This window comes from Lagopus leucura, unplaced genomic scaffold, assembly GCF_019238085.1.
Source record: "Lagopus leucura isolate 7727_CA_CO unplaced genomic scaffold, USGS_WTPT01 Super-Scaffold_100004, whole genome shotgun sequence".
In the NCBI taxonomy this organism is placed as follows: domain Eukaryota; kingdom Metazoa; phylum Chordata; class Aves; order Galliformes; family Phasianidae; genus Lagopus; species Lagopus leucura.
Window position 1 is genome coordinate 66494058 of NW_024962264.1, and position 19462 is coordinate 66513519.

Sequence of the window (19462 nt, forward strand, 5' to 3'; positions counted from 1 at the left end):
ATATATATATATATATAAAATTTTATTTTAACAGCATCATTATAGCTACCTCTTGGAGGTTTCAGTTTAAAGAGACAAGTTGAGAAATTCTCAATTTTTTATATTCAGGGTTTTAAATCTAAGGGAATCAATCACCATAAGACCAGAAGTTGTTCTCTGAAGCTAAACTGTTCTCAGACAAATACAGGATGCTTTTTTTTTTTTTTTTTTTAAAGATGGTGAGAAATGGTCATTTATACTTCTCTTCTTTTTCTTAATCCATTAAAGACTTTAAAATTCACTCTGTTTTCTCATTTTCCAATCACCTATGTGCGAAGGATTTTATAAAAATAAAAAAAAAACTTTGAAAAATGTGAATCAATTACATTATATTCTCCTTCAGTATATATTCCACTTTAAAGCTGTGAAAATGGACAGAAAAAGAAACAGTATTGAATGTATTACACTGCTGTGATCTAATCATCTCTTACATGTCTCACGTAATTATTTTATAATATATTTTGCATATTTTCTCATTGTATTCTAGCTAAAAATTCTTTAAATCAAACCAAGCATTTCCTTGAAATATGAATGTAATTTTGAATCTTCACTGGCTCTTTGGTATAAAGTGATTTTTTTTCCTAAATAACGTATTAAAATCTTTTTGTTGGTGATACCTTCATCTCTGCACTTCAGTTTAGCAAAACTCTAAAGTGTGGCAATGCTTTGCAGAATAAAAGCCATAATTTCATAAACGTCCTTGGATATAGGGTCTCATTGTGAGGATGACAGTATCCATAAGTTGTACTATAACCACCTGGAGCTCACATAAAACATGAATTTAACATCATTCATTTTTAAAACAGTTTCCATTTTAGAATTTTTAGCTCTCCCTCAGAGTCAGTATGCCTTTTTGATTACTGATATGCTTAAATTTATCTTCTTGCTTCTGCATTTTTTTCATTTCATATCATTGCTGAAAAATCCATCTCTACAACATTTTACTATTAGCTTTGATAACATCATTTAGCTGCTTTTGCCTAGTGATAAATATCTTCAAAGTTTGTCTTACTGTCACTGATAAAACTCCCAGTCTTTTTGCCGAATTGCCAGGAGTGCTTGTTTTGAACCTTAGTCCATTCAAATAATGACAAAATATAGAATTTGAGTCAAAATAGAAGTCAGAGAGAGAGACATACTTAAAAAGAAAAGCTAACAGGAAAACAAAACAAAAAACAAAAGCAAACCAGTTATCGGGTTATTAGGGTATTTCTAAAACATGCTAAAAGCTGAAACTCCAGTTTCTGATCTGAATCATACAGTAGATGATTCCAAATTTTCCAGTTTCTTTTGCAGGACCATGTAAACCAAAGAATTAGAGTACTGGTTATTCCCACTTGTTTTCCAGATATCGCAGTGCAAACTGAAACAACCACAGCCCTTTCCAGCCAGTTCTGGTACTGTTTGTTTGGAAACTAATGCTTTTTCCCTTTAGCTGCTACAGCTTCTCAAGAAATTGCTGAGTAGATTGCGAACACCTCCTTATTAGAGGCAATGGGCCCTTTTCAGCAGGTTTCTGAGGTGCTCAGCGTTATGAAAGATCTCAAGATTCATACAGAAATTGCATTCTGCCTTCTCTTATTCCCTTGCCCTGCATGTTGCCCTTTTCCTTGTTTCTCACCTCCTTCTCCTCTCTCTTTTTTCCCCATCCTTCTGTCCTTCCTTCTTTCTTTTACCATATATAGCGGAATCATAGAATCATAGAATCACTAAGGTTGGAAAAGACCTAAAAGATCACCCAGTCCAACCGTTCACCTATTCCCAATAGCTCCTACTAAACCATGTCCCTCAACACAACATCCAGCCTTTCCTTGAACACCCCCAGGGTCGGTGATTCCACCACCTCCCTGGGCAGTCCATTCCAGTGCCTGACCACCCTTTCTGAAAAGTAATACTTCCTCATGTCCAGCCTGAATCTCCTCTGCCGTAGCTTGAAACCATTCCCCCTGGTCCTATCACTAATGACACGAGAGAAGAGGCCGACCCCCAGCTCACTACAACCTCCCTTCAGGAAGTTATAGAGAGCAATAAGGTCTCCCCTGAGCCTCCTCTTCTCCAGGCTGAACATTCCCAGCTCCTTCAGCCTCTCCTCATATGGCCTGTGTTCCAGACCCCTCACCAGCTTTGTTGCCCTTCTTTGAACACGTTCCAGGGCCTCAATATCTTTCTTGCAGTGAGGGGCCCAAAACTGGACACAGTACTCGAGGTGCGGCCTCACGAGTGCTGAATATAGGGGAACAATCACCTCTCTGCTCCTGCTTGCAACACTGTTTCTGATGCAAGCCAGGATGCCATTGGCCTTCTTGGCCACCTGGGCACACTGTCGGCTCATGTTCAGCCGAGCATCAATCAATACCCCCAGGTCCATTTCCTCTACGCAGTCCTCCAGCCACACCGCCCCAAGCCTGTAGCGTCGCCTGGGGTTGTTGTGGCCGAAGTGTAGGACCCGGCATTTGGCCTTGTTGAAACTCATCCCATTGGCTCCAGCCCAGCTCTCCAGCCTGTCCAGATCCCTCTGTAGGGCCTCGCTACCCCCAGGCAGATCCACACTTCCAGCCAATTTGGTGTCATCTGCGAATTTACTGAGGGTGCACTCGATGCCCTCATCCAGGTCATCAATAAAGATATTGAAGAGGACAGGCCCCAGCACCGACCCCTGCGGAACACCACTCACGACCGGTCGCCAGCTGGATTTAACTCCATTCACCACCACTCTCTGTGCCCGGCCCTCCAGCCAGCTCCTTACCCAGCCAAGAGTGTACCCATCCAAGCCTCTGGCTGCCAGCTTCTGCAGGAGAATGCTGTGGGAGACAGTGTCAAAGGCTTTGCTGAAGTCTAGGTAGACCACATCAACAGCCTTTCCTTCATCCACCAGATGGGTCACTAGATCATAGAAGGAGATCAGGTTGGTCAAACAGGACCTGCCCTTCATGAACCCATGCTGGCTAGGCCTGATCCCCCGGTCACCCTGCACATGCCGCATGATCTCCCTCAAGACGATCTGCTCCATAACCTTCCCTGGCACCGAGGTCAGGCTGACAGGCCTGTAGTTCCCCGGATCCTCCTTACGACCTTTCTTATAAATGGGAGTCACCTTATAAATGGGAGTCACCCATTTATTATATGTTATGAATTATGAATATGAATGAAATATGAATTATATGTTATGTATTTTTCTGACTTTTTAAATTGCATTTCTGTTTTCTCTAAAAACGCTAAGCAAATGCCAGTGGTAAACAACAAGGAGAAATTCAACAGGACCCTACAGAAATCCCTGTTTGCCAATCTTTGGGCTGTTTTTGGCCCTGGTTCTGCCCACTGCTCCTAATCCTGACCCCCAGCCATGGCCTGACAAGGAAGCCACTGGTCCTTTTTCTGTAGGAAATCAAGTTAAAGATGTAGGAATACATTATTTTCTCAACTGTCCCAAAAAAACAAGGACACAAATGAAAATTAAGCCCTGAAGCTTTAGTGTACTCCAGTGCACACTTAACATCCACTGAAATCTGTGTTTTGTCTTTGTTCTGAGTAAGACCCATAGATTCAGTGGTTTTATAGTTTTCATCTTAGATTTATAAGAATCTCAGCAAATGAGAGTCAAGCTTTTAGTTTGTTTTTAAAGGAAAATAAAAGTACCCAATTAAAAAGAGACATTAGCCAATACATCCTGATGTAATACCACTCTCAGACAATAATCTAGCCTCAAACGAGTACTTGGCTGTTAAGTCAGTGGGTTAGTCAAGCACAACTGAGAAAGCACAGAAACAGTGGAAAGAAATAACTATACATTTAAAAGGAGATTTAGGCTGTAAATTAAAACAACAAACAAATAAAACTTTAAGGTGAAAAGTTATTAAAGTAAGGCTTGCATGATTGCATTTTCTCAAAAACTATCAATATCACTTACAGCAAAGATTATCTTTCTTCCTCCAGTATAAGTTAGCACGTGCATTAGTGTTTCTCTTTCCAAAATATTGTGTCTATATTACTGATCAAATCCCACACTCACAGAACCCCATGAAATCCTGAGAGAAGGAGGCTTACATGTTAAGAGAAGATTTCCTTTTCTGAGCTGACAGTTAAAGGTAAATAATAGTTATAAAAGAAGTGTACTCTGCTTATTTCCCTTCTATTGTAATTCAACTAAATTTTCTCCAGCTTTCAAAAGTATTTCATTTAGAAACAAAAGTTCAAGTAAAAATAAACAAAAATGAAAAAGATGAGATGGTTAGAGTTGTGTTGCTCACAGATTTTGATATATGTCTATGGGCGGAGCCTGACTAAATGACTCATCGTTGATTTATTCTGTACTAGATCTCAAGCTGAAGACTATAAGGAATATAGAAGAACATATTCATAGATAGATGCATATCTATATGCATAGCTATACAGATACATATGTAGATAGAGACCAGTTCTAGGGTAGAAAACACAGCATAAATTAGCAGGGCACAGAATGGAGCAGTGTCATCTAAATACCAATGTTTTACTCTAGGGTTACAAAATGAGCCAATAATGCTTACTGTTTTGTTAATCATCAGCCATCGAGAAATAATATCCAACCACTTTGTAAGTGGCTTAAAAAGCCACAGACAAGAAATTGTGTTGCAGTGTGTAGTGTAATGTGGCTTTTCTCTCTTCCTAGTTTATTACTCATAAGTTTTTTTAAATTTTACTTAGTACAAAATAAGTAATTACGTTTGACTTTGAGGAACAGGGGATCAGTTTTAAGCACTGAGTCCAGCATTAATAAATTGATGTTGTCAAGAAGCACTTAGTCCACGGCCTATAGCACTTAGTTATAAATCAGATTATATCAAAAAGTACATTAGGTAAAGAATGTAAGCATTCACTGTGCCCATTACTTGTTTATTTAATTGTGCTTTATAATTGACAAGTACTCCTTTGAAAAATTAGTAGTAAAATTTTTATATAACATTAGACGATAAACATTATCTCATTAAATCTGAAAAGATCTAGCTTATTATCTTATTTGTTTATTTATTATTACTAGATGTTAAGAAGAAATTTTTCACTCAGAGGGCGGTGATGCCCCGCACTGCTGCCCAGAGAGCTCTGGATTCCCCATTCCTGGGGTGTTCAAGGCTGAGTTGGATGAAGCCCTGGGCAGCCTGAGCTTGTAGGGGGAAAGCAGCCCACAGCACTGGGACTGGAACTGGATGGGCTTTAAAGTCCCTTCTAACCCAAGCTATTCTGTGACTCTATGATTTTCAAATATCTACCCTTGTGTGCATCTACATAATACCTGGTTGTTTGTACCATGAGTGGAGATCTACTCTGTAAACTAAATGCAATTTAAAGTATGATGCATCTGATGAAATGCAGATCTCTGAGAGTGTTTGATACTACTGCCCAGACTGAACAATTCATGTGTACATACAGCAACAGGTAATACTGAGTAAAAAAGAGCCTAAAGTGTAGTTGCATACAGTTAGTCAGATGAATCATGCTCTTTGTCAGCGAAGGCAAAACCAAGTTAAAAACAATCCACTTTTTTTTTTTCCTTTCCATTCAATCTAGCATACTTCACAGTCTCTCAGATAATACATACTTTTTTTCAGATAATATACTTTCAGTTGCTCGAATGAATCTTCAATGAAAATTTGTTTTGATTAGAATCACTTAAGTCACCAACGTTCACCTGCACAGACCACAGAATAATGTCTGTAATGATTTTATCATAGAATCATAGAATCCTTAGAGTTGGAAGGGACCTGTGAGGGCCATCTAGTCCAACTCCCCTGCAATGAAAAGGGACAGCACAGCTAGATTAGACTGCCCAGGGCCTGATCCAGCCTCACCTTCAAAGTGTCCAGGGATGGGGTATCAACCACATCACTGGGCTACCTGTTCCAGTGCCTCACTACCATTTGATAGGGACACAAAATACATAACCAACAGCTTGAGATCTTGGAAAACAAACCATGTGCTATTTATTCAAATACATTGCAACTCTGATGAAGTATACAGTCTTTGATGGATCAGTGAATCTCTTCTCTTACACAGCTCTCATCAATGTGACTTTTGCAGTAGCACTGAGTAGAAAACCAAAAAGCATATATTGTCATTAATTTGACTGCTTAGATTTTGTTTCCATTCATTGATTCCCGTCTAAGTTGTAGACTTGGTAAAACTAACTGGAGATTTTTAATTGAGTTAATATTGAGCGATATTTCACACAAGCTTACCTGTTTCAGAAAGCAGTTTGGTTGCTTCCAGTACCTTCTCGGTATAAACTCCAGTTTCATAGTTTTCCATCTCTGCATTGATGATGTGAATGACTCTGGCTGCACGGCCTCGGATGGCCCCAGCAGTTCTATCCAGGGTATCAACATCTCCCTCCTGGAGTGCAATCACACATTTATTCACATCTTCCAGAATATGATTTTCTGGAAAGTAGGGAGAAATGCACAGATATAAGGCTCATTTCATTTTACTCTCCATCATAGCAAAGCTTACTGATTTTGGTAAAAGAGAAACATAAATACATTAAAAATTGTTATTTATCTTATGCAATCTTTATCTTTAAAATATAGTTTTCTCACCTATGCTGAGAGTGCAAATCTGCAGTTGTTTGAAAAACAGTGACACTAATTTTAAGTATCACATAAAGTTCTATGATAAGAATAACATAATAAAATTCATTGCAAAAAAGAACATGGACAGATATTATGCAGATACTCTAATAAACAGTTGGGCAATTTCCTGAAGATTAATTTACCCATTTCTATAAACGTTTAATATGTATATTTCATTTGTGCCTAAGTAAGTTAGAAAAGAAAATGAACCATTTTGAAAAGATAACAGCAAATGGTCTTTGCTAATAGCAGGGAGTCTGTGCATGAGCGGTTCATCTCCCTTGCTCCCTCCATTCCATCTGCACAAAGTATTAAGATGTGAATATTTCATGACACACAGTATAATCATATATGACAGCATATTCTGAAGTAACAGTCAACTACAGTGAGTCTGCTCAGATGATGGAATATCAAGTAGGCTTATGGAAATCCCGGGAGTTCCATTAATTTTTCTTGGCACAGAATTGAGCCATTCACTCTCACGTGTTGCAGCATCATAGTTTATGTAGTACCCTCTCATACAGATAACGTGAAAGGATAAAGCAGACTTTGACTAGCTTGGACATCATTTTCGTCCAGCCAGTACAGATAAAAATCATTTCAATAATAAAATCATTATGGAATTTCTTTCTTGAGCTTACTTGCTCTGAGAAACTCATCAACTCTAAACAGCAATTTACTTCTCCGTCACAGCCACAAGTAAGCTAAAAAAAAAAACAACTGTACAAAATAAGTAAAACTAAGCCAATCAGTTCATCAGCAGCTTTTTGTTAATTCTCCTTTGCCACAAAAATGGAGTGACACTGTTAGAAACCCAATGTTGGACAAGTGGAGAGTTCATGAAATGGTTCATGATGCTGAATGTTAAATGCAGAATGAAAACTGTAAGGTTGCTATGCTGTCACTCAGAGCCATTTGAAAGTCAAAACTCTCTGTCCACATTTTAAAAACACTGCCTTGCTAAAATATTTCCTCATTATTTCCTCCAAACCATTTTCTTTACTCTGCCATGGTCAAATTTTACCCCACAAGAAGTCCTTCCTGAGCAGCAGCAGGTACTCTGGTTGGAATACAAAGTAACTGATTAAAATTAGGATGTGCCTTCCTTTGTAGGCACTGTATTAATAAAACATGCCATCAGTTGTGACACTCAATATGAAGAGGAGGAAGTGTCATTTTATGAGATACGTTTAATCAGACACCAGGCCATTTTTGATGCTTCACTGGTTTAACAGCTGAAAAGAAAGCTGCTCTGTGTAATCCGAGGCTTCCAAGCTTAGAGCTAGTAGTGACAGGCTTTCTGGATGCATTAGATGTTTACTTATTTTTATATGATGGATATGTCTTTGAGCAGTATTAGAAAGAAATCTGAAAACAATACTTATACTAACTTTTCAGTTGCCTTGAGAAGTTTGGAAATAAAGCCAATTATTCCACATCAAAGCTTCTCAATATTATGTTATGATAAAATGTGATTTGAGAAAAAAGAAAAATGTCATCTGATTAAATAACCTCTGATTTTATGGATACAAGTGTTTGGAATGAGCAACCGTCCCTAAACAAATAACAAAATGGCCATTTAGTGCATATTTCCCAACATTCAGCTTGTGGGCTGGGTCTGAACTTGACATCATGTTCTGCCCTCTCCTTGCAGAACTATTTCTGCTGAAAAGTGTTTGCATTCTCAGATAAACCCCCACAGTTCTGAAGTACCCTTGTATTCTGAGAATTGTTTTTTTTTTGTTTTTGTTTTTTGTTTTTGTCATGGCTTACAGTAAACACTCTAGCAGTGGCGCTGAATAGTGTAATTATGCTTGCAGTTCACCAAACCACTTCCTTGTTACTGATTATAGCGGGATACCACACCAAAAAAAAATTTGAAGAGCAAAGTGAAAAAAATGAAAAATAAAATAAAGGTCTAAAGATAGTTAACTTTTACCAGGAAATGTCAAGGAAAGGATATAGAAGAAAAGAAAATCAAGGCTAAGCTATCTTCTGAAGCTTGGCTATTCTGTGAGATTAGCTTTCTACAAGCTAGCCTTGGCAGCCTGTTCACCCTTATTCACAAAAACTAAATTCACCTCTAACTGTAATAGAAAAATGATTTTTCTGCACCAATAATCATTATTAATCATAATTCAGGCAATTATAATATATATTGCATATATACTATATAATTTTAGTATAAATTGCATATGACTATCATAAAAAAGTTGCTACAAGTTGCATCATTGTTCAAGGAGAATGGAGAAAAGACAATGACTCAGTGTTCCTCCCTTGTCAGTTTCTTTTCTACGTAAGGTTTTGCTTTGTATTATAGTCCTTTCTAGAGAGCTTAGAGGTGAAAAAAAAAAAAATGCTATTTCTGCTACTATTTAATTCTTTCTGTTTGGATGCATTGTTACACCAATAAATGAGACCCAGATGCACATTCCATCTCTCTGGAAATGCATATACTGGTCATGTCCTAACAGTGTATCTAAATGTGACTCATATACCGTATATGCCTGAGTAAAACAAAATTTCTCTTTAGAAATAGAAGCACATATAGGATGCTATTTTCTGGAAGACAAAAGAACAACCACTGTTACCAGGGATTAATTGGCATGGCTTGGATGCTCCCACTGAGAACAGATGATTTCCAGTAAGAAAGATGCTTTAATAATTATAGCTTTTTTCAGCTGTGGCCCATTGCTTTGATTTAGTAATCCCAGTACCTGAAACAGAGAGGAAATCATCCACTGAAGTGATGTCATCAACTGCTTCAGTGAGAACTCGCACTTGTTTCTCCCACTGATCCTTAAAGACATCCATGTTGTCCTGTGCTACTTTGCTCTGAGGTCTGGCAGCCAACGTCAGCGCAGCATTTATTACCTGTTATTCAAAACCAGTTTTACAAGGAGTGGCAACAATTTTCACAATCTAATGAACAAAGACTATTAAAAATAAAGCATTACACCCCATTCAATACCCAAGATATGAATGTATTTTTATTTTGTGCAACAGACACAGAAGACAGTTTAATGACAAAGGCAAGGCTAAAATCTTCAACCAGTGTCTGTCCTGTCAGATGCTCTCTAATGCTGAAAGAGTTCTCAGTTACTTTCCAGCACAACTAATGCTTACCTGTGGGCACAGACTATCAATCTGTGTTGCTGCCATACGCACTAGCTTCACACCTTCTTCATTATTTGAGATAGAACAGGCCAGATTTGCAACCTATAAAGAAATCAGCAGAATCGAGTTTTAGGCAAGTGACTCATGCCTTTTTCTCCTATTGGGCCTTGCCTAGAATGAAAGAATCAAACAAAAGGGGAAAAGGGGCATGATCCAGGATCTTCTTTGCTGATGAAGATAAACTTATGTAGATTATTTCCTAACTAAAAACAAAAGACAAACTGAACTAGCCATCTTCTTTGTTAGTTATTTCCCAAAGTCTTACCCTGCTGTCATTTTGCACTCTCCTGTATAGATTGAGAATAATCTCCCAAGATGTCAAATGGAGAATGTAGAGCATCCAAACAATTATCTGTGTACTTGCTTTTCTTTACAGGTTCATCCATACACTACTGAGTTTTGTAAAGATGAAGAATCCTAAAACATGATATGCTTTGCCACCCATAAACAAAATTTTGACACTGATACTCAGAAAATCCATATTTTTTTTGAGTACCTTAATTATTTCAGATCCTGATAATCCTAAGCACGTCAAAATTACCTGAATTCTCAGGTTAATCACAAATGAGATCTAGAAATCAGCACATGCCTCCAAGCAGCACAGATCTGCATAACTGTGGTTTGGATACAAGCTGTAGAACATGTTCTTGTGACTCCTACAGTGCTCTGTGTAAAAAAAATAAATAAATACATCCTCAAAAGCTGCGTGCCAAGTCCATGAAGCTACCATGTGTTTTCAAAAGAGCAATTCATGCCACAAGGCACATAATTGTGCTCATCAGCAATATTTAAATCACAAAGGTATATTCTGGGCAGGGGAATACATGATTTTTCTTTTAATCATCTGAAAGTATGGCTCTTAATTCTAATCCGCATTAAGATAAACTTATAAAATTTTAAATATGCTTCCTTGATATTATTCACTGTGCCTGAAGGCATAACTATCAGTTGGAAATGATTCATGAATTAGTTCAAATACCCCCATCTTTCCAATTTTCCTCCAGCTTCCCCTTGTGGTATTAATCTATTCTCGTCTCCAATGCACACTGCAACATTAGCCCTGGTCCATCTGTTCTTCATAGAACCTATTTCACTTCACAGTTATGTAGAACGTGGTTTGCATATATCACAGTGCCAAAGCCGAGGGAGGAAAAGAACCTAAGGCTTCGAAGTCTTACAGGCATTTCCTAGTCAAGATTTTATCATAATGTTGTGATTTTTATTTTCATTTCATGATGAGAAAAATGAGTTAGTCTGTTTGTTAACCGCCTTATAGTGTTCATGTCAAAAATGTTCTCTGAAGCTGACAACTTCCAATTAATTTACCCTTTCTCTACACTCCCTTCTTTGCGCACAACAGATCACTTTAATCTTCATGAGAAACAAAAGCCAAGCAGGATAATAGTTAGCATGCAGTAACATGAGCAGAAATTACAGACCTTAAAAGCCACAAAATGGTATTAGATTCAACAAAAGCCAGCTTCCTGTATTTAAAATAAGTGCTTTTGAGATTGCCCTTTCATTTTGTGATTATCATGATGAAAATCTGTCCTAAGGCTCTAGATGCACTGTACATCTTACTTATCAGACAGCAGCAAGATATGAGACTAAAAGAGACTGGGTGTCATGAAATGACAATCAAGTGATTAAGCAGATCTTTCGAGTTCTCTTGGAGAAGGACTTTGCAGAACAAAGTCTGCGGAAGCAAAGCTTATTTCTTCCCTGTCTCTGTTAATTATTCTTACAGCAGGATCTAATGAGAAAGTACTTAGCTATTGTAAAGTGCTCTGCTTTTCCAGGAAAGGATACAGAGGTAGTTAGGGAAAACCTTTTTTTTTTCTTTATATAAAATAATTTAGAGTTCTGAGGAGTGTTTAGGGTCTTGCTACCAATAGTAGTAGTACAAATATAATCCAAGGCACCTTAAATATTCATCAAAAGAGCATTAGTTATCTACTTAAAGAAATACACATTGATATGTATCATGTATAATCCTAATCTAAATAGTTTTTGTGGTATATTTTAAGTCTTTTTTAAGTATAGTCCCATATCATCATCAGTCAGAAAGCAATACTAGTTTTGTAATTCAGCTGGGAGTATGCTGGCCTGAACCATGGGAAGATCTGATTAAGGCTAATAAGCAAAGAGATAAGGAAATTCTACAAAGGTAGACGCAACCTGGATAAAATTGAATTTAGCACTACAAATGAGAAGTACTATGACTACACTCAAAACTTATTTTTGAAACAGTGTGAAATAGACACTGCTTTCTAAAACTTACATTTCAGTGGTATTATTAAAATATAGATCTGTGAAGCCATACAAATCTTAGGTGCAGTCAATCACAAAATACCATGCTATTTAATTACTGTGATTGCCTTTATTATCAAGTACATAAGCATGACACCATCAGTTAATATTCCTGGCAAGATAAGGTCTATGCTGAATTCATAGAGTCCATGAGGTAATTCAACATACTTTAGCCTGCTATAAATTTAACAAATCCAATATTTTTCCTGCTTATATTAAAAAAACATGAAACAAACAAACAAAAAAAAAGCACCAAACAAACAAACAAAAAGTTTAGACTCACTTCTACCCTGTTTAACTGACATCAGGTGCTAGACCATGCACACAGCAAGGGGGTTGAAACTAGATAATCATTATGGTCCTTTTCAACACAGGCCATTCTATGATTCTATGATTCTCCCTTCTCATTTATCAGAGGAGGTACACTATCCTTTACCTTTTTCTCTTCTAACCCATGTATCTATACAATCTCTTTCTGTTTTTTTACATCCTCAGCCATGTTTAGCTTCATCTCTGCCTTGGATTTCCTGATCCCACCCATGCGTGACCAGACTGCATCCCTGGATTCTTCTCAAGCCACCTCTACCTCTACTTTTTCCTTTTCCCTGAGTTTGACCAGCAGTTTTGCATGTACATATTAGATATAGCATGTATTGTGAAGAATTCAAACACTTCATGGTTGGGAATTCATGTAATATTCCACTCCAAAGATCTAACATTGGACAGAGTGGATAGCTTGGAAAGGAAAGTAAAAAGCGTGTATATTATCACAGCTGCCGATGTGCCAAAACTTTGATTTGACAGCCTTTATCTTTATGCTTCAAGTACTCTGTTGCTACTGAATCACTGAAGAAAAGAATTTATGAGAGGCTGTGGAAGTAACCAGGTAATGTTATTTGTTTATGTATTCAGTACTGTTTACTATGTTCCTGGAATTCATTGATTGCCTAAAGAAACCTTAACTTTGTAACCAGATGTGAACTGTCTGAAAAGTACATCTATGAATGAACACATTTTATACACCAGCATTGATGAACCATGAATCATCCTCTAAATGTGTGGGGGAACTTAACAACAGCGAGCCTGCTGTGTGGAAAAACACTACTGTCCCAAATTTCAGGTCTGCTAAGCTACTTTTACACCATCAAAACAATTACTGAACACCTTAAACCTTTCCTTCAAGAGCATTGAAAAGTAATGAACAAGAAAATAAGCCCTGCAGCTCCAGTGATGTTGTATTTTTCTGAAATCGACAAAGCCACCGAACCAATCCTAGAACTGGGGAGGTGGAAAAGTGCACACCAGCTCCTTCCTATTTATTTCCCTGTCACTAGTATTGATAGCCCAGGATGCAACACTGCATTTTGCTAGGTATCTTTAATCATGTTTAAATTATTCAAAACATATGCAGAATCAGTCCCAATAAAAATTATTTGCATGGACTTGATTGTATTTCAGCCTCAGGCAGCCCCTGCATTAAGTGCAGATACAGGTGTGATGGAAAAGGTTTCTAATGTGAATTTTTACTACACTGGTTGAAAGTATACATCAAGGACTGGATTTACTAAAACAGCAGAGATACATGGCAACTGGAAGTTTAACTACCACATAGGTAGACAGTGCCCTACACTACTTTTTCTATAGCTGGTATGGGTAATAACCAGTGAAGACAGGCAGCACAAAGTAGCAGTGTAGACTGCTACTTCTCACAGCCTCATGTATTCCATCAGAATTTGGATTAATGCACTTCAGCTGGATTTGCAACGTGCACTACAAGTCAAGAAAACTTTTGCTATAGCATTGCACTCTACATTATTAAAGTAATCAAGGAAATTTTATGCCAACTCGTGCTATTTTTACACTCATGAGAATTTGGTATAGCTATCTTTAGTTGTGTTTTTACACTACTCTATTTCAACTTTTGACTTAAGCTTGTTGTATTGTTATAGGTAATTAAGTATTATAACTATCAATTTATAATGTCCTTCAATCATAAGTTAAAAGATTCTTATTGCAGATAATATATATAGATGAGCTTTTAATTATTATTTTATTTTTTTTTTACACCATGGGTTGTTTAGAAAGAACAGGATAAAAGCTCTATTCAGCTTCCTCAACCAACTAATCATTTAAGGCAAAGATTACAGTCTATGTCTTAATTTTGTACATTCTTTAGAAATGTATCATACAAGTGTAACTTTCATAATGCATGCCTTTCCTATTCAAATTATTATAAATAAATGGTGGATATATTAGAAAATAGAAAAAGTCAATCTATATTTCCTTAAAATAAGGTTCAAGACACAAGCAAACTTATGTGCCTAATCCACACATTTGAGAAACTGAAATTTTCTGACTTACTGAGTTTGAGTTAAGTAAAACTCTTTTATTCACAGTGGACTAAAGTTAACTAAATAATGAGCTACCAGGTTTCAGCTGAGAAGAGGTGATTTGCTGAACAACAGCATCTTTATTAGTTTTAATTATCTCTCCATCCGTGTGGTAGTTAATACAGATACTGTTTTAATCTTTGAATCCTTCAAAATTTTGACATGTATTAATGTTGGTGGTATTGCTGGAAACAGCCAGCAATATTGAATGATATTTTTGGAGCCACAACTCAGATTTTCTAAACAAGAATTTAGAGCTGAGTTATCCAAGACCTTCAAACTATCCTGACTGTAGTCACTCAAGCATTATATTATGAGCAAAACCCTGTTCATCACTAGACAGGATGCTTTCATACATACAAAAAGATGTGCCAAAAGTCACAATGTCACAGAGTGCAGTTTGTTTCTCTTCATGGACTTCACTGCCAATTTGTACTGCATCAAAAATTCTGTATAGTGTTACCTTACTCAGGACCTATTTCGCTTGGGAATCTCAGCCACACAGTCATACTTATATAAGAGATGCATTTTTACAATATTAATTCACAAGTATTAGAAATCTAACTGAATGAACAGCAGAAAAAATGGAATTTCTTTTGTAAATTACAAATGATCTGAGTTTGATGTGTGCTCTGACATTTTTTTTTTTTTTAACATCAAACCCTCAACATATATAAACTGCTCATACATTTACAGTGGTCTGTTCATATCTAAGCAGGTTGCTAGCAGAAGGACGTTGGAAAGCTACAGGTAATTTTCAGCACAACAGTTGAATATTTTATTGCATATTACCTACACTGAACCTACAAAAAACTCCTTTCACTTCTCAAAAAGTCAATAGTATATTCATTCATATAAGTTAGAGCAATAAGGCTTTACCACATATACAAATTCTCATGTGACTTCTACATCAGATTCAATGGAAAGAGCCTTAAGAGGCTTTTGGTAAAGTTCAAATTACCTCTGACTTCAAGAAATTCATTGTGTCTTGGACAAAGACTTTTTAAAGAAATGTAAGAGCATTAGATACCTAAGCCATCTGGAAGGTCAATTTAAAATGCAAAAATCCCAGTTTCAGATAATTTCTGTAACATACTATTAAAGTGACTTGTTTCCCTTCCATTTTCCAAGTCAGTTCTGGTACATGCCATGATTACTGTCTACAGGACAGAATGGAGGTGAGATAAAAAATGAAGCACTTTGAAAAAATATTCTACTTCACTGTTTTCATAGTTAAAAATAATAAAGTTAATGTTCAATTACAGAGCTAACAGTAAAGAATACATGAAATGGATATTGTATTATGTCTGACTATCTTAACACAAGAATAGTGATTTTAGACATGATGACCTTTCTATTTTTTTCTCTTCTAACATGGAATTTGAGCATACAACTGTTTCTTCCTAGAATGGATTAAGTTTCTACATAGCACTGATGAGCTCCAACTGTGATAAACACTTCTGGTTGGTTCAAAGGCCTCTTAAAACAAGAGGGGTAATCACTAGATGTATTGGTGACGCTAATGTATATGTGTAGTTTCAGACTGATATTCCAGACAACAGCTATTTCTCAGCAGGGTAAGCTCAAACTTCTCCATGGAAAACAGGGGAAAGCAAACTGATTATAGAAAATACAGGTGATTGTTTCTGAGCAATTTTCTGATTTGAAACGGAAAAAAAAGGATTCTGGAATCACTGATTTATTTAATCAATGCTGCTGGGTACTTATATTGGAGCACTGCCAGAACTATCAAGTCCCATCCTTAGATGGAGTGAACAGCTTCGTAGCTTTCCCACTTACCGTACATGAAGATACATTCCCACAATTAGAACACACATCTGGTATGGGTTCTGTGTCCAACTATCTCTTAAAATAAACCAAAATTTGAGGAATTTAGAAAAGTGGCTGGAGATGTTATTGCCCTGAGTTGAAATCAATAGAAATGCTTCTTGCTCTGGGGGCAAACTTCCTTAGGAATTACACGTGATCCTCTTTCTTGTACTTAAGAGTGCTTCCAAGTCATCCAGATGGAATACAATTAATTGATAGTCAGTTATAATGGGAAACCGACACACCTACACCATGGCTGGCTTGGTAGAAGTTGGAGATAGAAGAAAAGGGCTTATCTCCTGGGCTCCCTGCCTCAAGAGTAGGAAATGCAGTGGGTTCTCAGCTTCGGGTGATGGATGTGGATATGTCCTTCAAAGATTTACTCCTTAGACTGGAGCCATTTCTGAATTCTTTTTCCATATTCTTACACTGTCTCTGTGCATCTCTTGACAAAATTATAACCAGCAAACAACTGTGGCAATGCACGAGGAACTAAGAGCAGGAGTTAGCCTTAAAAAAAAAAAATACTGCTAAAACCATATTACACCTTTAACTGGTCTACTTGAGAAACAAAGCTCTGCACTGACAAAAAGCAGTCACTCTCCTACAAGAAAGCTGTTGGAGCTATTATTAATCTCTTCTCTATGGTCTATGTATTCAGGCAGCCATGTAGAAGATATCCTGCTCTAAACCACACAGCTAACACAGCTGCTGAGTTTTGGTAGGATAGGTAGAATTAGTGTGTTTTACTGATTTTCTGAGTTAGAGGTATAAATGCATTTTATATTGCAATGGTACGGGTATTTTCTTCCTGTCACAGAAAGTGAAGGTAAAACCTGTGACAAGAATTCCTTGCGAAGAGGTCAGAGACAATAACCCACCTTGATATTCCTTTACCTTAGTATGATCAGGTTACTTTTCTGTTTAATTTGACAGTAGGTAAAGGCTTTTTTAGAACTATTCTTCCACATTTTGCTATTCATACTAAAAAAAAAAAAAAAAAAAAAAGAAAAAAAAAGAAAAAAAAGAACAAACAATAAACAAGGAATACAGAGGAACAGAAAAAATGACAGCAACATTTCTGTAATGCCGAACTACAAAAAACCTCAATCAACAGTATCTTTTATGCCCCAAAGCAAGCAAAAATGTGAAAAGAACATCTTGGTTTGCATTCCAACAAAAAAAAGGTAGAAATTCAGCTTAATTCAGCTTAATTATATATATCTTTTCTGTCCAGTTGTTAGGAAGGCCACTGTTATTAAAACACATAATGAATTACGAACAGTGTACACTGAAATACCCAAGGGACAAGGGAGCAATCGGTGGCCTACGGAAACAAGATTTAAAAGACTGCAGTGTGTATGAGTTGATCCCATAAAGCTGTTTTGACAACATACCACTGGCACTACTATAATTAATAAATATTAATAGCATGTAGTTACCAAAGTAATCCATCTTCCTAATAACAGTCCACTAGTTTGGCAAACTATTCAATGACCCTGGAACAGGGATGCATGCCTGACTAGGCTATGATAATTAAACATTAGCTACATTATCAGGGAGCTGTATTTTGAATGTTGTTGGAGAAAAAAAAAAAAAAAGGGATTGTAGTAAGAACATAAAAAAAGACAAAGATAGAAACAGAAGCTTTGAAGATATTAACACAGTGTGTTGTCGGAGACCTTGGGGGATAATCACAAATCACAGTTAGTGAGCCCTAAATAAATGCAATTTTTGAGCTAGATAGAACCAACTTTAGATCTCAAGTTGAGCATATTTAGAAAGAATTGTGTAACAATCTATTACAGCTGCTTGTGATTGATAGCACTGGTAGAGACATCTTCAAATTATATACGTATAACAATACAACAACAGCAACTGTAACCATCACAAGGACTGGAGAAAAGCTGGTGGTACTGCATGAGAAGAAAGGTTGCTAGAATGAAAGAAATCTGAGATTATCATGCTAGAGAGGATGTAAAATGCAAACTTTTTCAAGAGATCACAACTGATTAGTTCCATGCTCACAAACAAAAGCATGTGAAAGATTATGATTACCTTCATAGGGGTGAACAAATATTTTTGTTTAGAATAATATATTAAAGACTTTATAAGCTACTTTATAAGCCACTTTATAAGCCACATTCAGAAAAGATTTTGCCTGTAATTTTTGTGCAATGATTCTATAAAAGAGCTTTACAATCATTTAGAAATAGTTCAACATTAGTGCATGATGTTATCATCTGCCCAAAGCAAGAATGTGTTGACTAAGTGTCAGTATTAGATGCCTCATCTTCTATTTATCCTACCAATATGACCTGGCACGGAGAGAGATCAAAACATCATTTACTTTACTCATCTCCTGAGTTGCCCATTTTCCTGCAAGCACAGCTTCTTCTTTCTTGAAAAAGTCATATTTATGAACACGATTTTTAAAATACAAGCATGTGGTATTAAGAAATCCAGATCATTTCACAGAAAAACAGTATGCAGAAATTAGAGGCATTTCACCAGTTCTATATTGTTAAAAAGAAAAAAGAAAAGAAGTACTATTCATTGTTCCATGTGCTGGAATTCAAATTATATTTTCCCTTAATTTAAGACCGCATTTTTTTCCTTATAATTTTATTTGTGCTTTGGTACTGATATAAACATGGAAATACTTGTCTTAGTTGTAAACTCAACCATAACATTTATTTGATTAAAAATTGTTACAGAAACAATATTTCTGACTCAGTCTTACATTATATCCCTGTTCTCACACGTTTGCAGTTCTATGCATGAAAGCTGATTACCTTTACAGAGGATCATTATTAGCTCATAAATACTCAAAACCATTTAACAAAACCAAGATTACTTCCCATGTTTTTAAAAGTGCTGTTTTAGGTTTTTTCAGGCTTTTCCTTTGATTTATCCAAAAAAGAGGCACTTGTCATACCAATGCAGCTCACAAGCAAATCATTTTTAATAATGAGTTTTGATATCAAGAGCTCTTTGTGCAACTTTTAGCATTAAACATTCAATGGGAACAACTATCTATCCAAGAAATCAAATCTGACATCAAAATTCTAGACAGGACTGCACACAGATCTTCAATTCACTGTGCTGCAATTTACT

The 19462-nt window shown here is 36.5% G+C and overlaps 1 protein-coding gene across 3 annotated transcripts in view; it reads right to left on the bottom strand.

The window, feature by feature from the left end:
• CTNNA2 (catenin alpha 2) overlaps positions 1 to 19462 on the bottom strand; it is a 455013-nt gene that overhangs the window by 44791 nt on the left and 390760 nt on the right. For all 3 annotated transcript variants that reach the window (XM_042871701.1, XM_042871702.1, XM_042871703.1), the window contains exons 10-12: positions 9765 to 9857; positions 9356 to 9512; positions 6249 to 6449 (exon numbers count right to left, since the gene is read on the bottom strand). In XM_042871701.1, coding sequence (XP_042727635.1) covers positions 6249 to 6449; positions 9356 to 9512; positions 9765 to 9857 — 451 coding nt within the window. The remainder of the gene's footprint in view (positions 1 to 6248; positions 6450 to 9355; positions 9513 to 9764; positions 9858 to 19462) is intronic.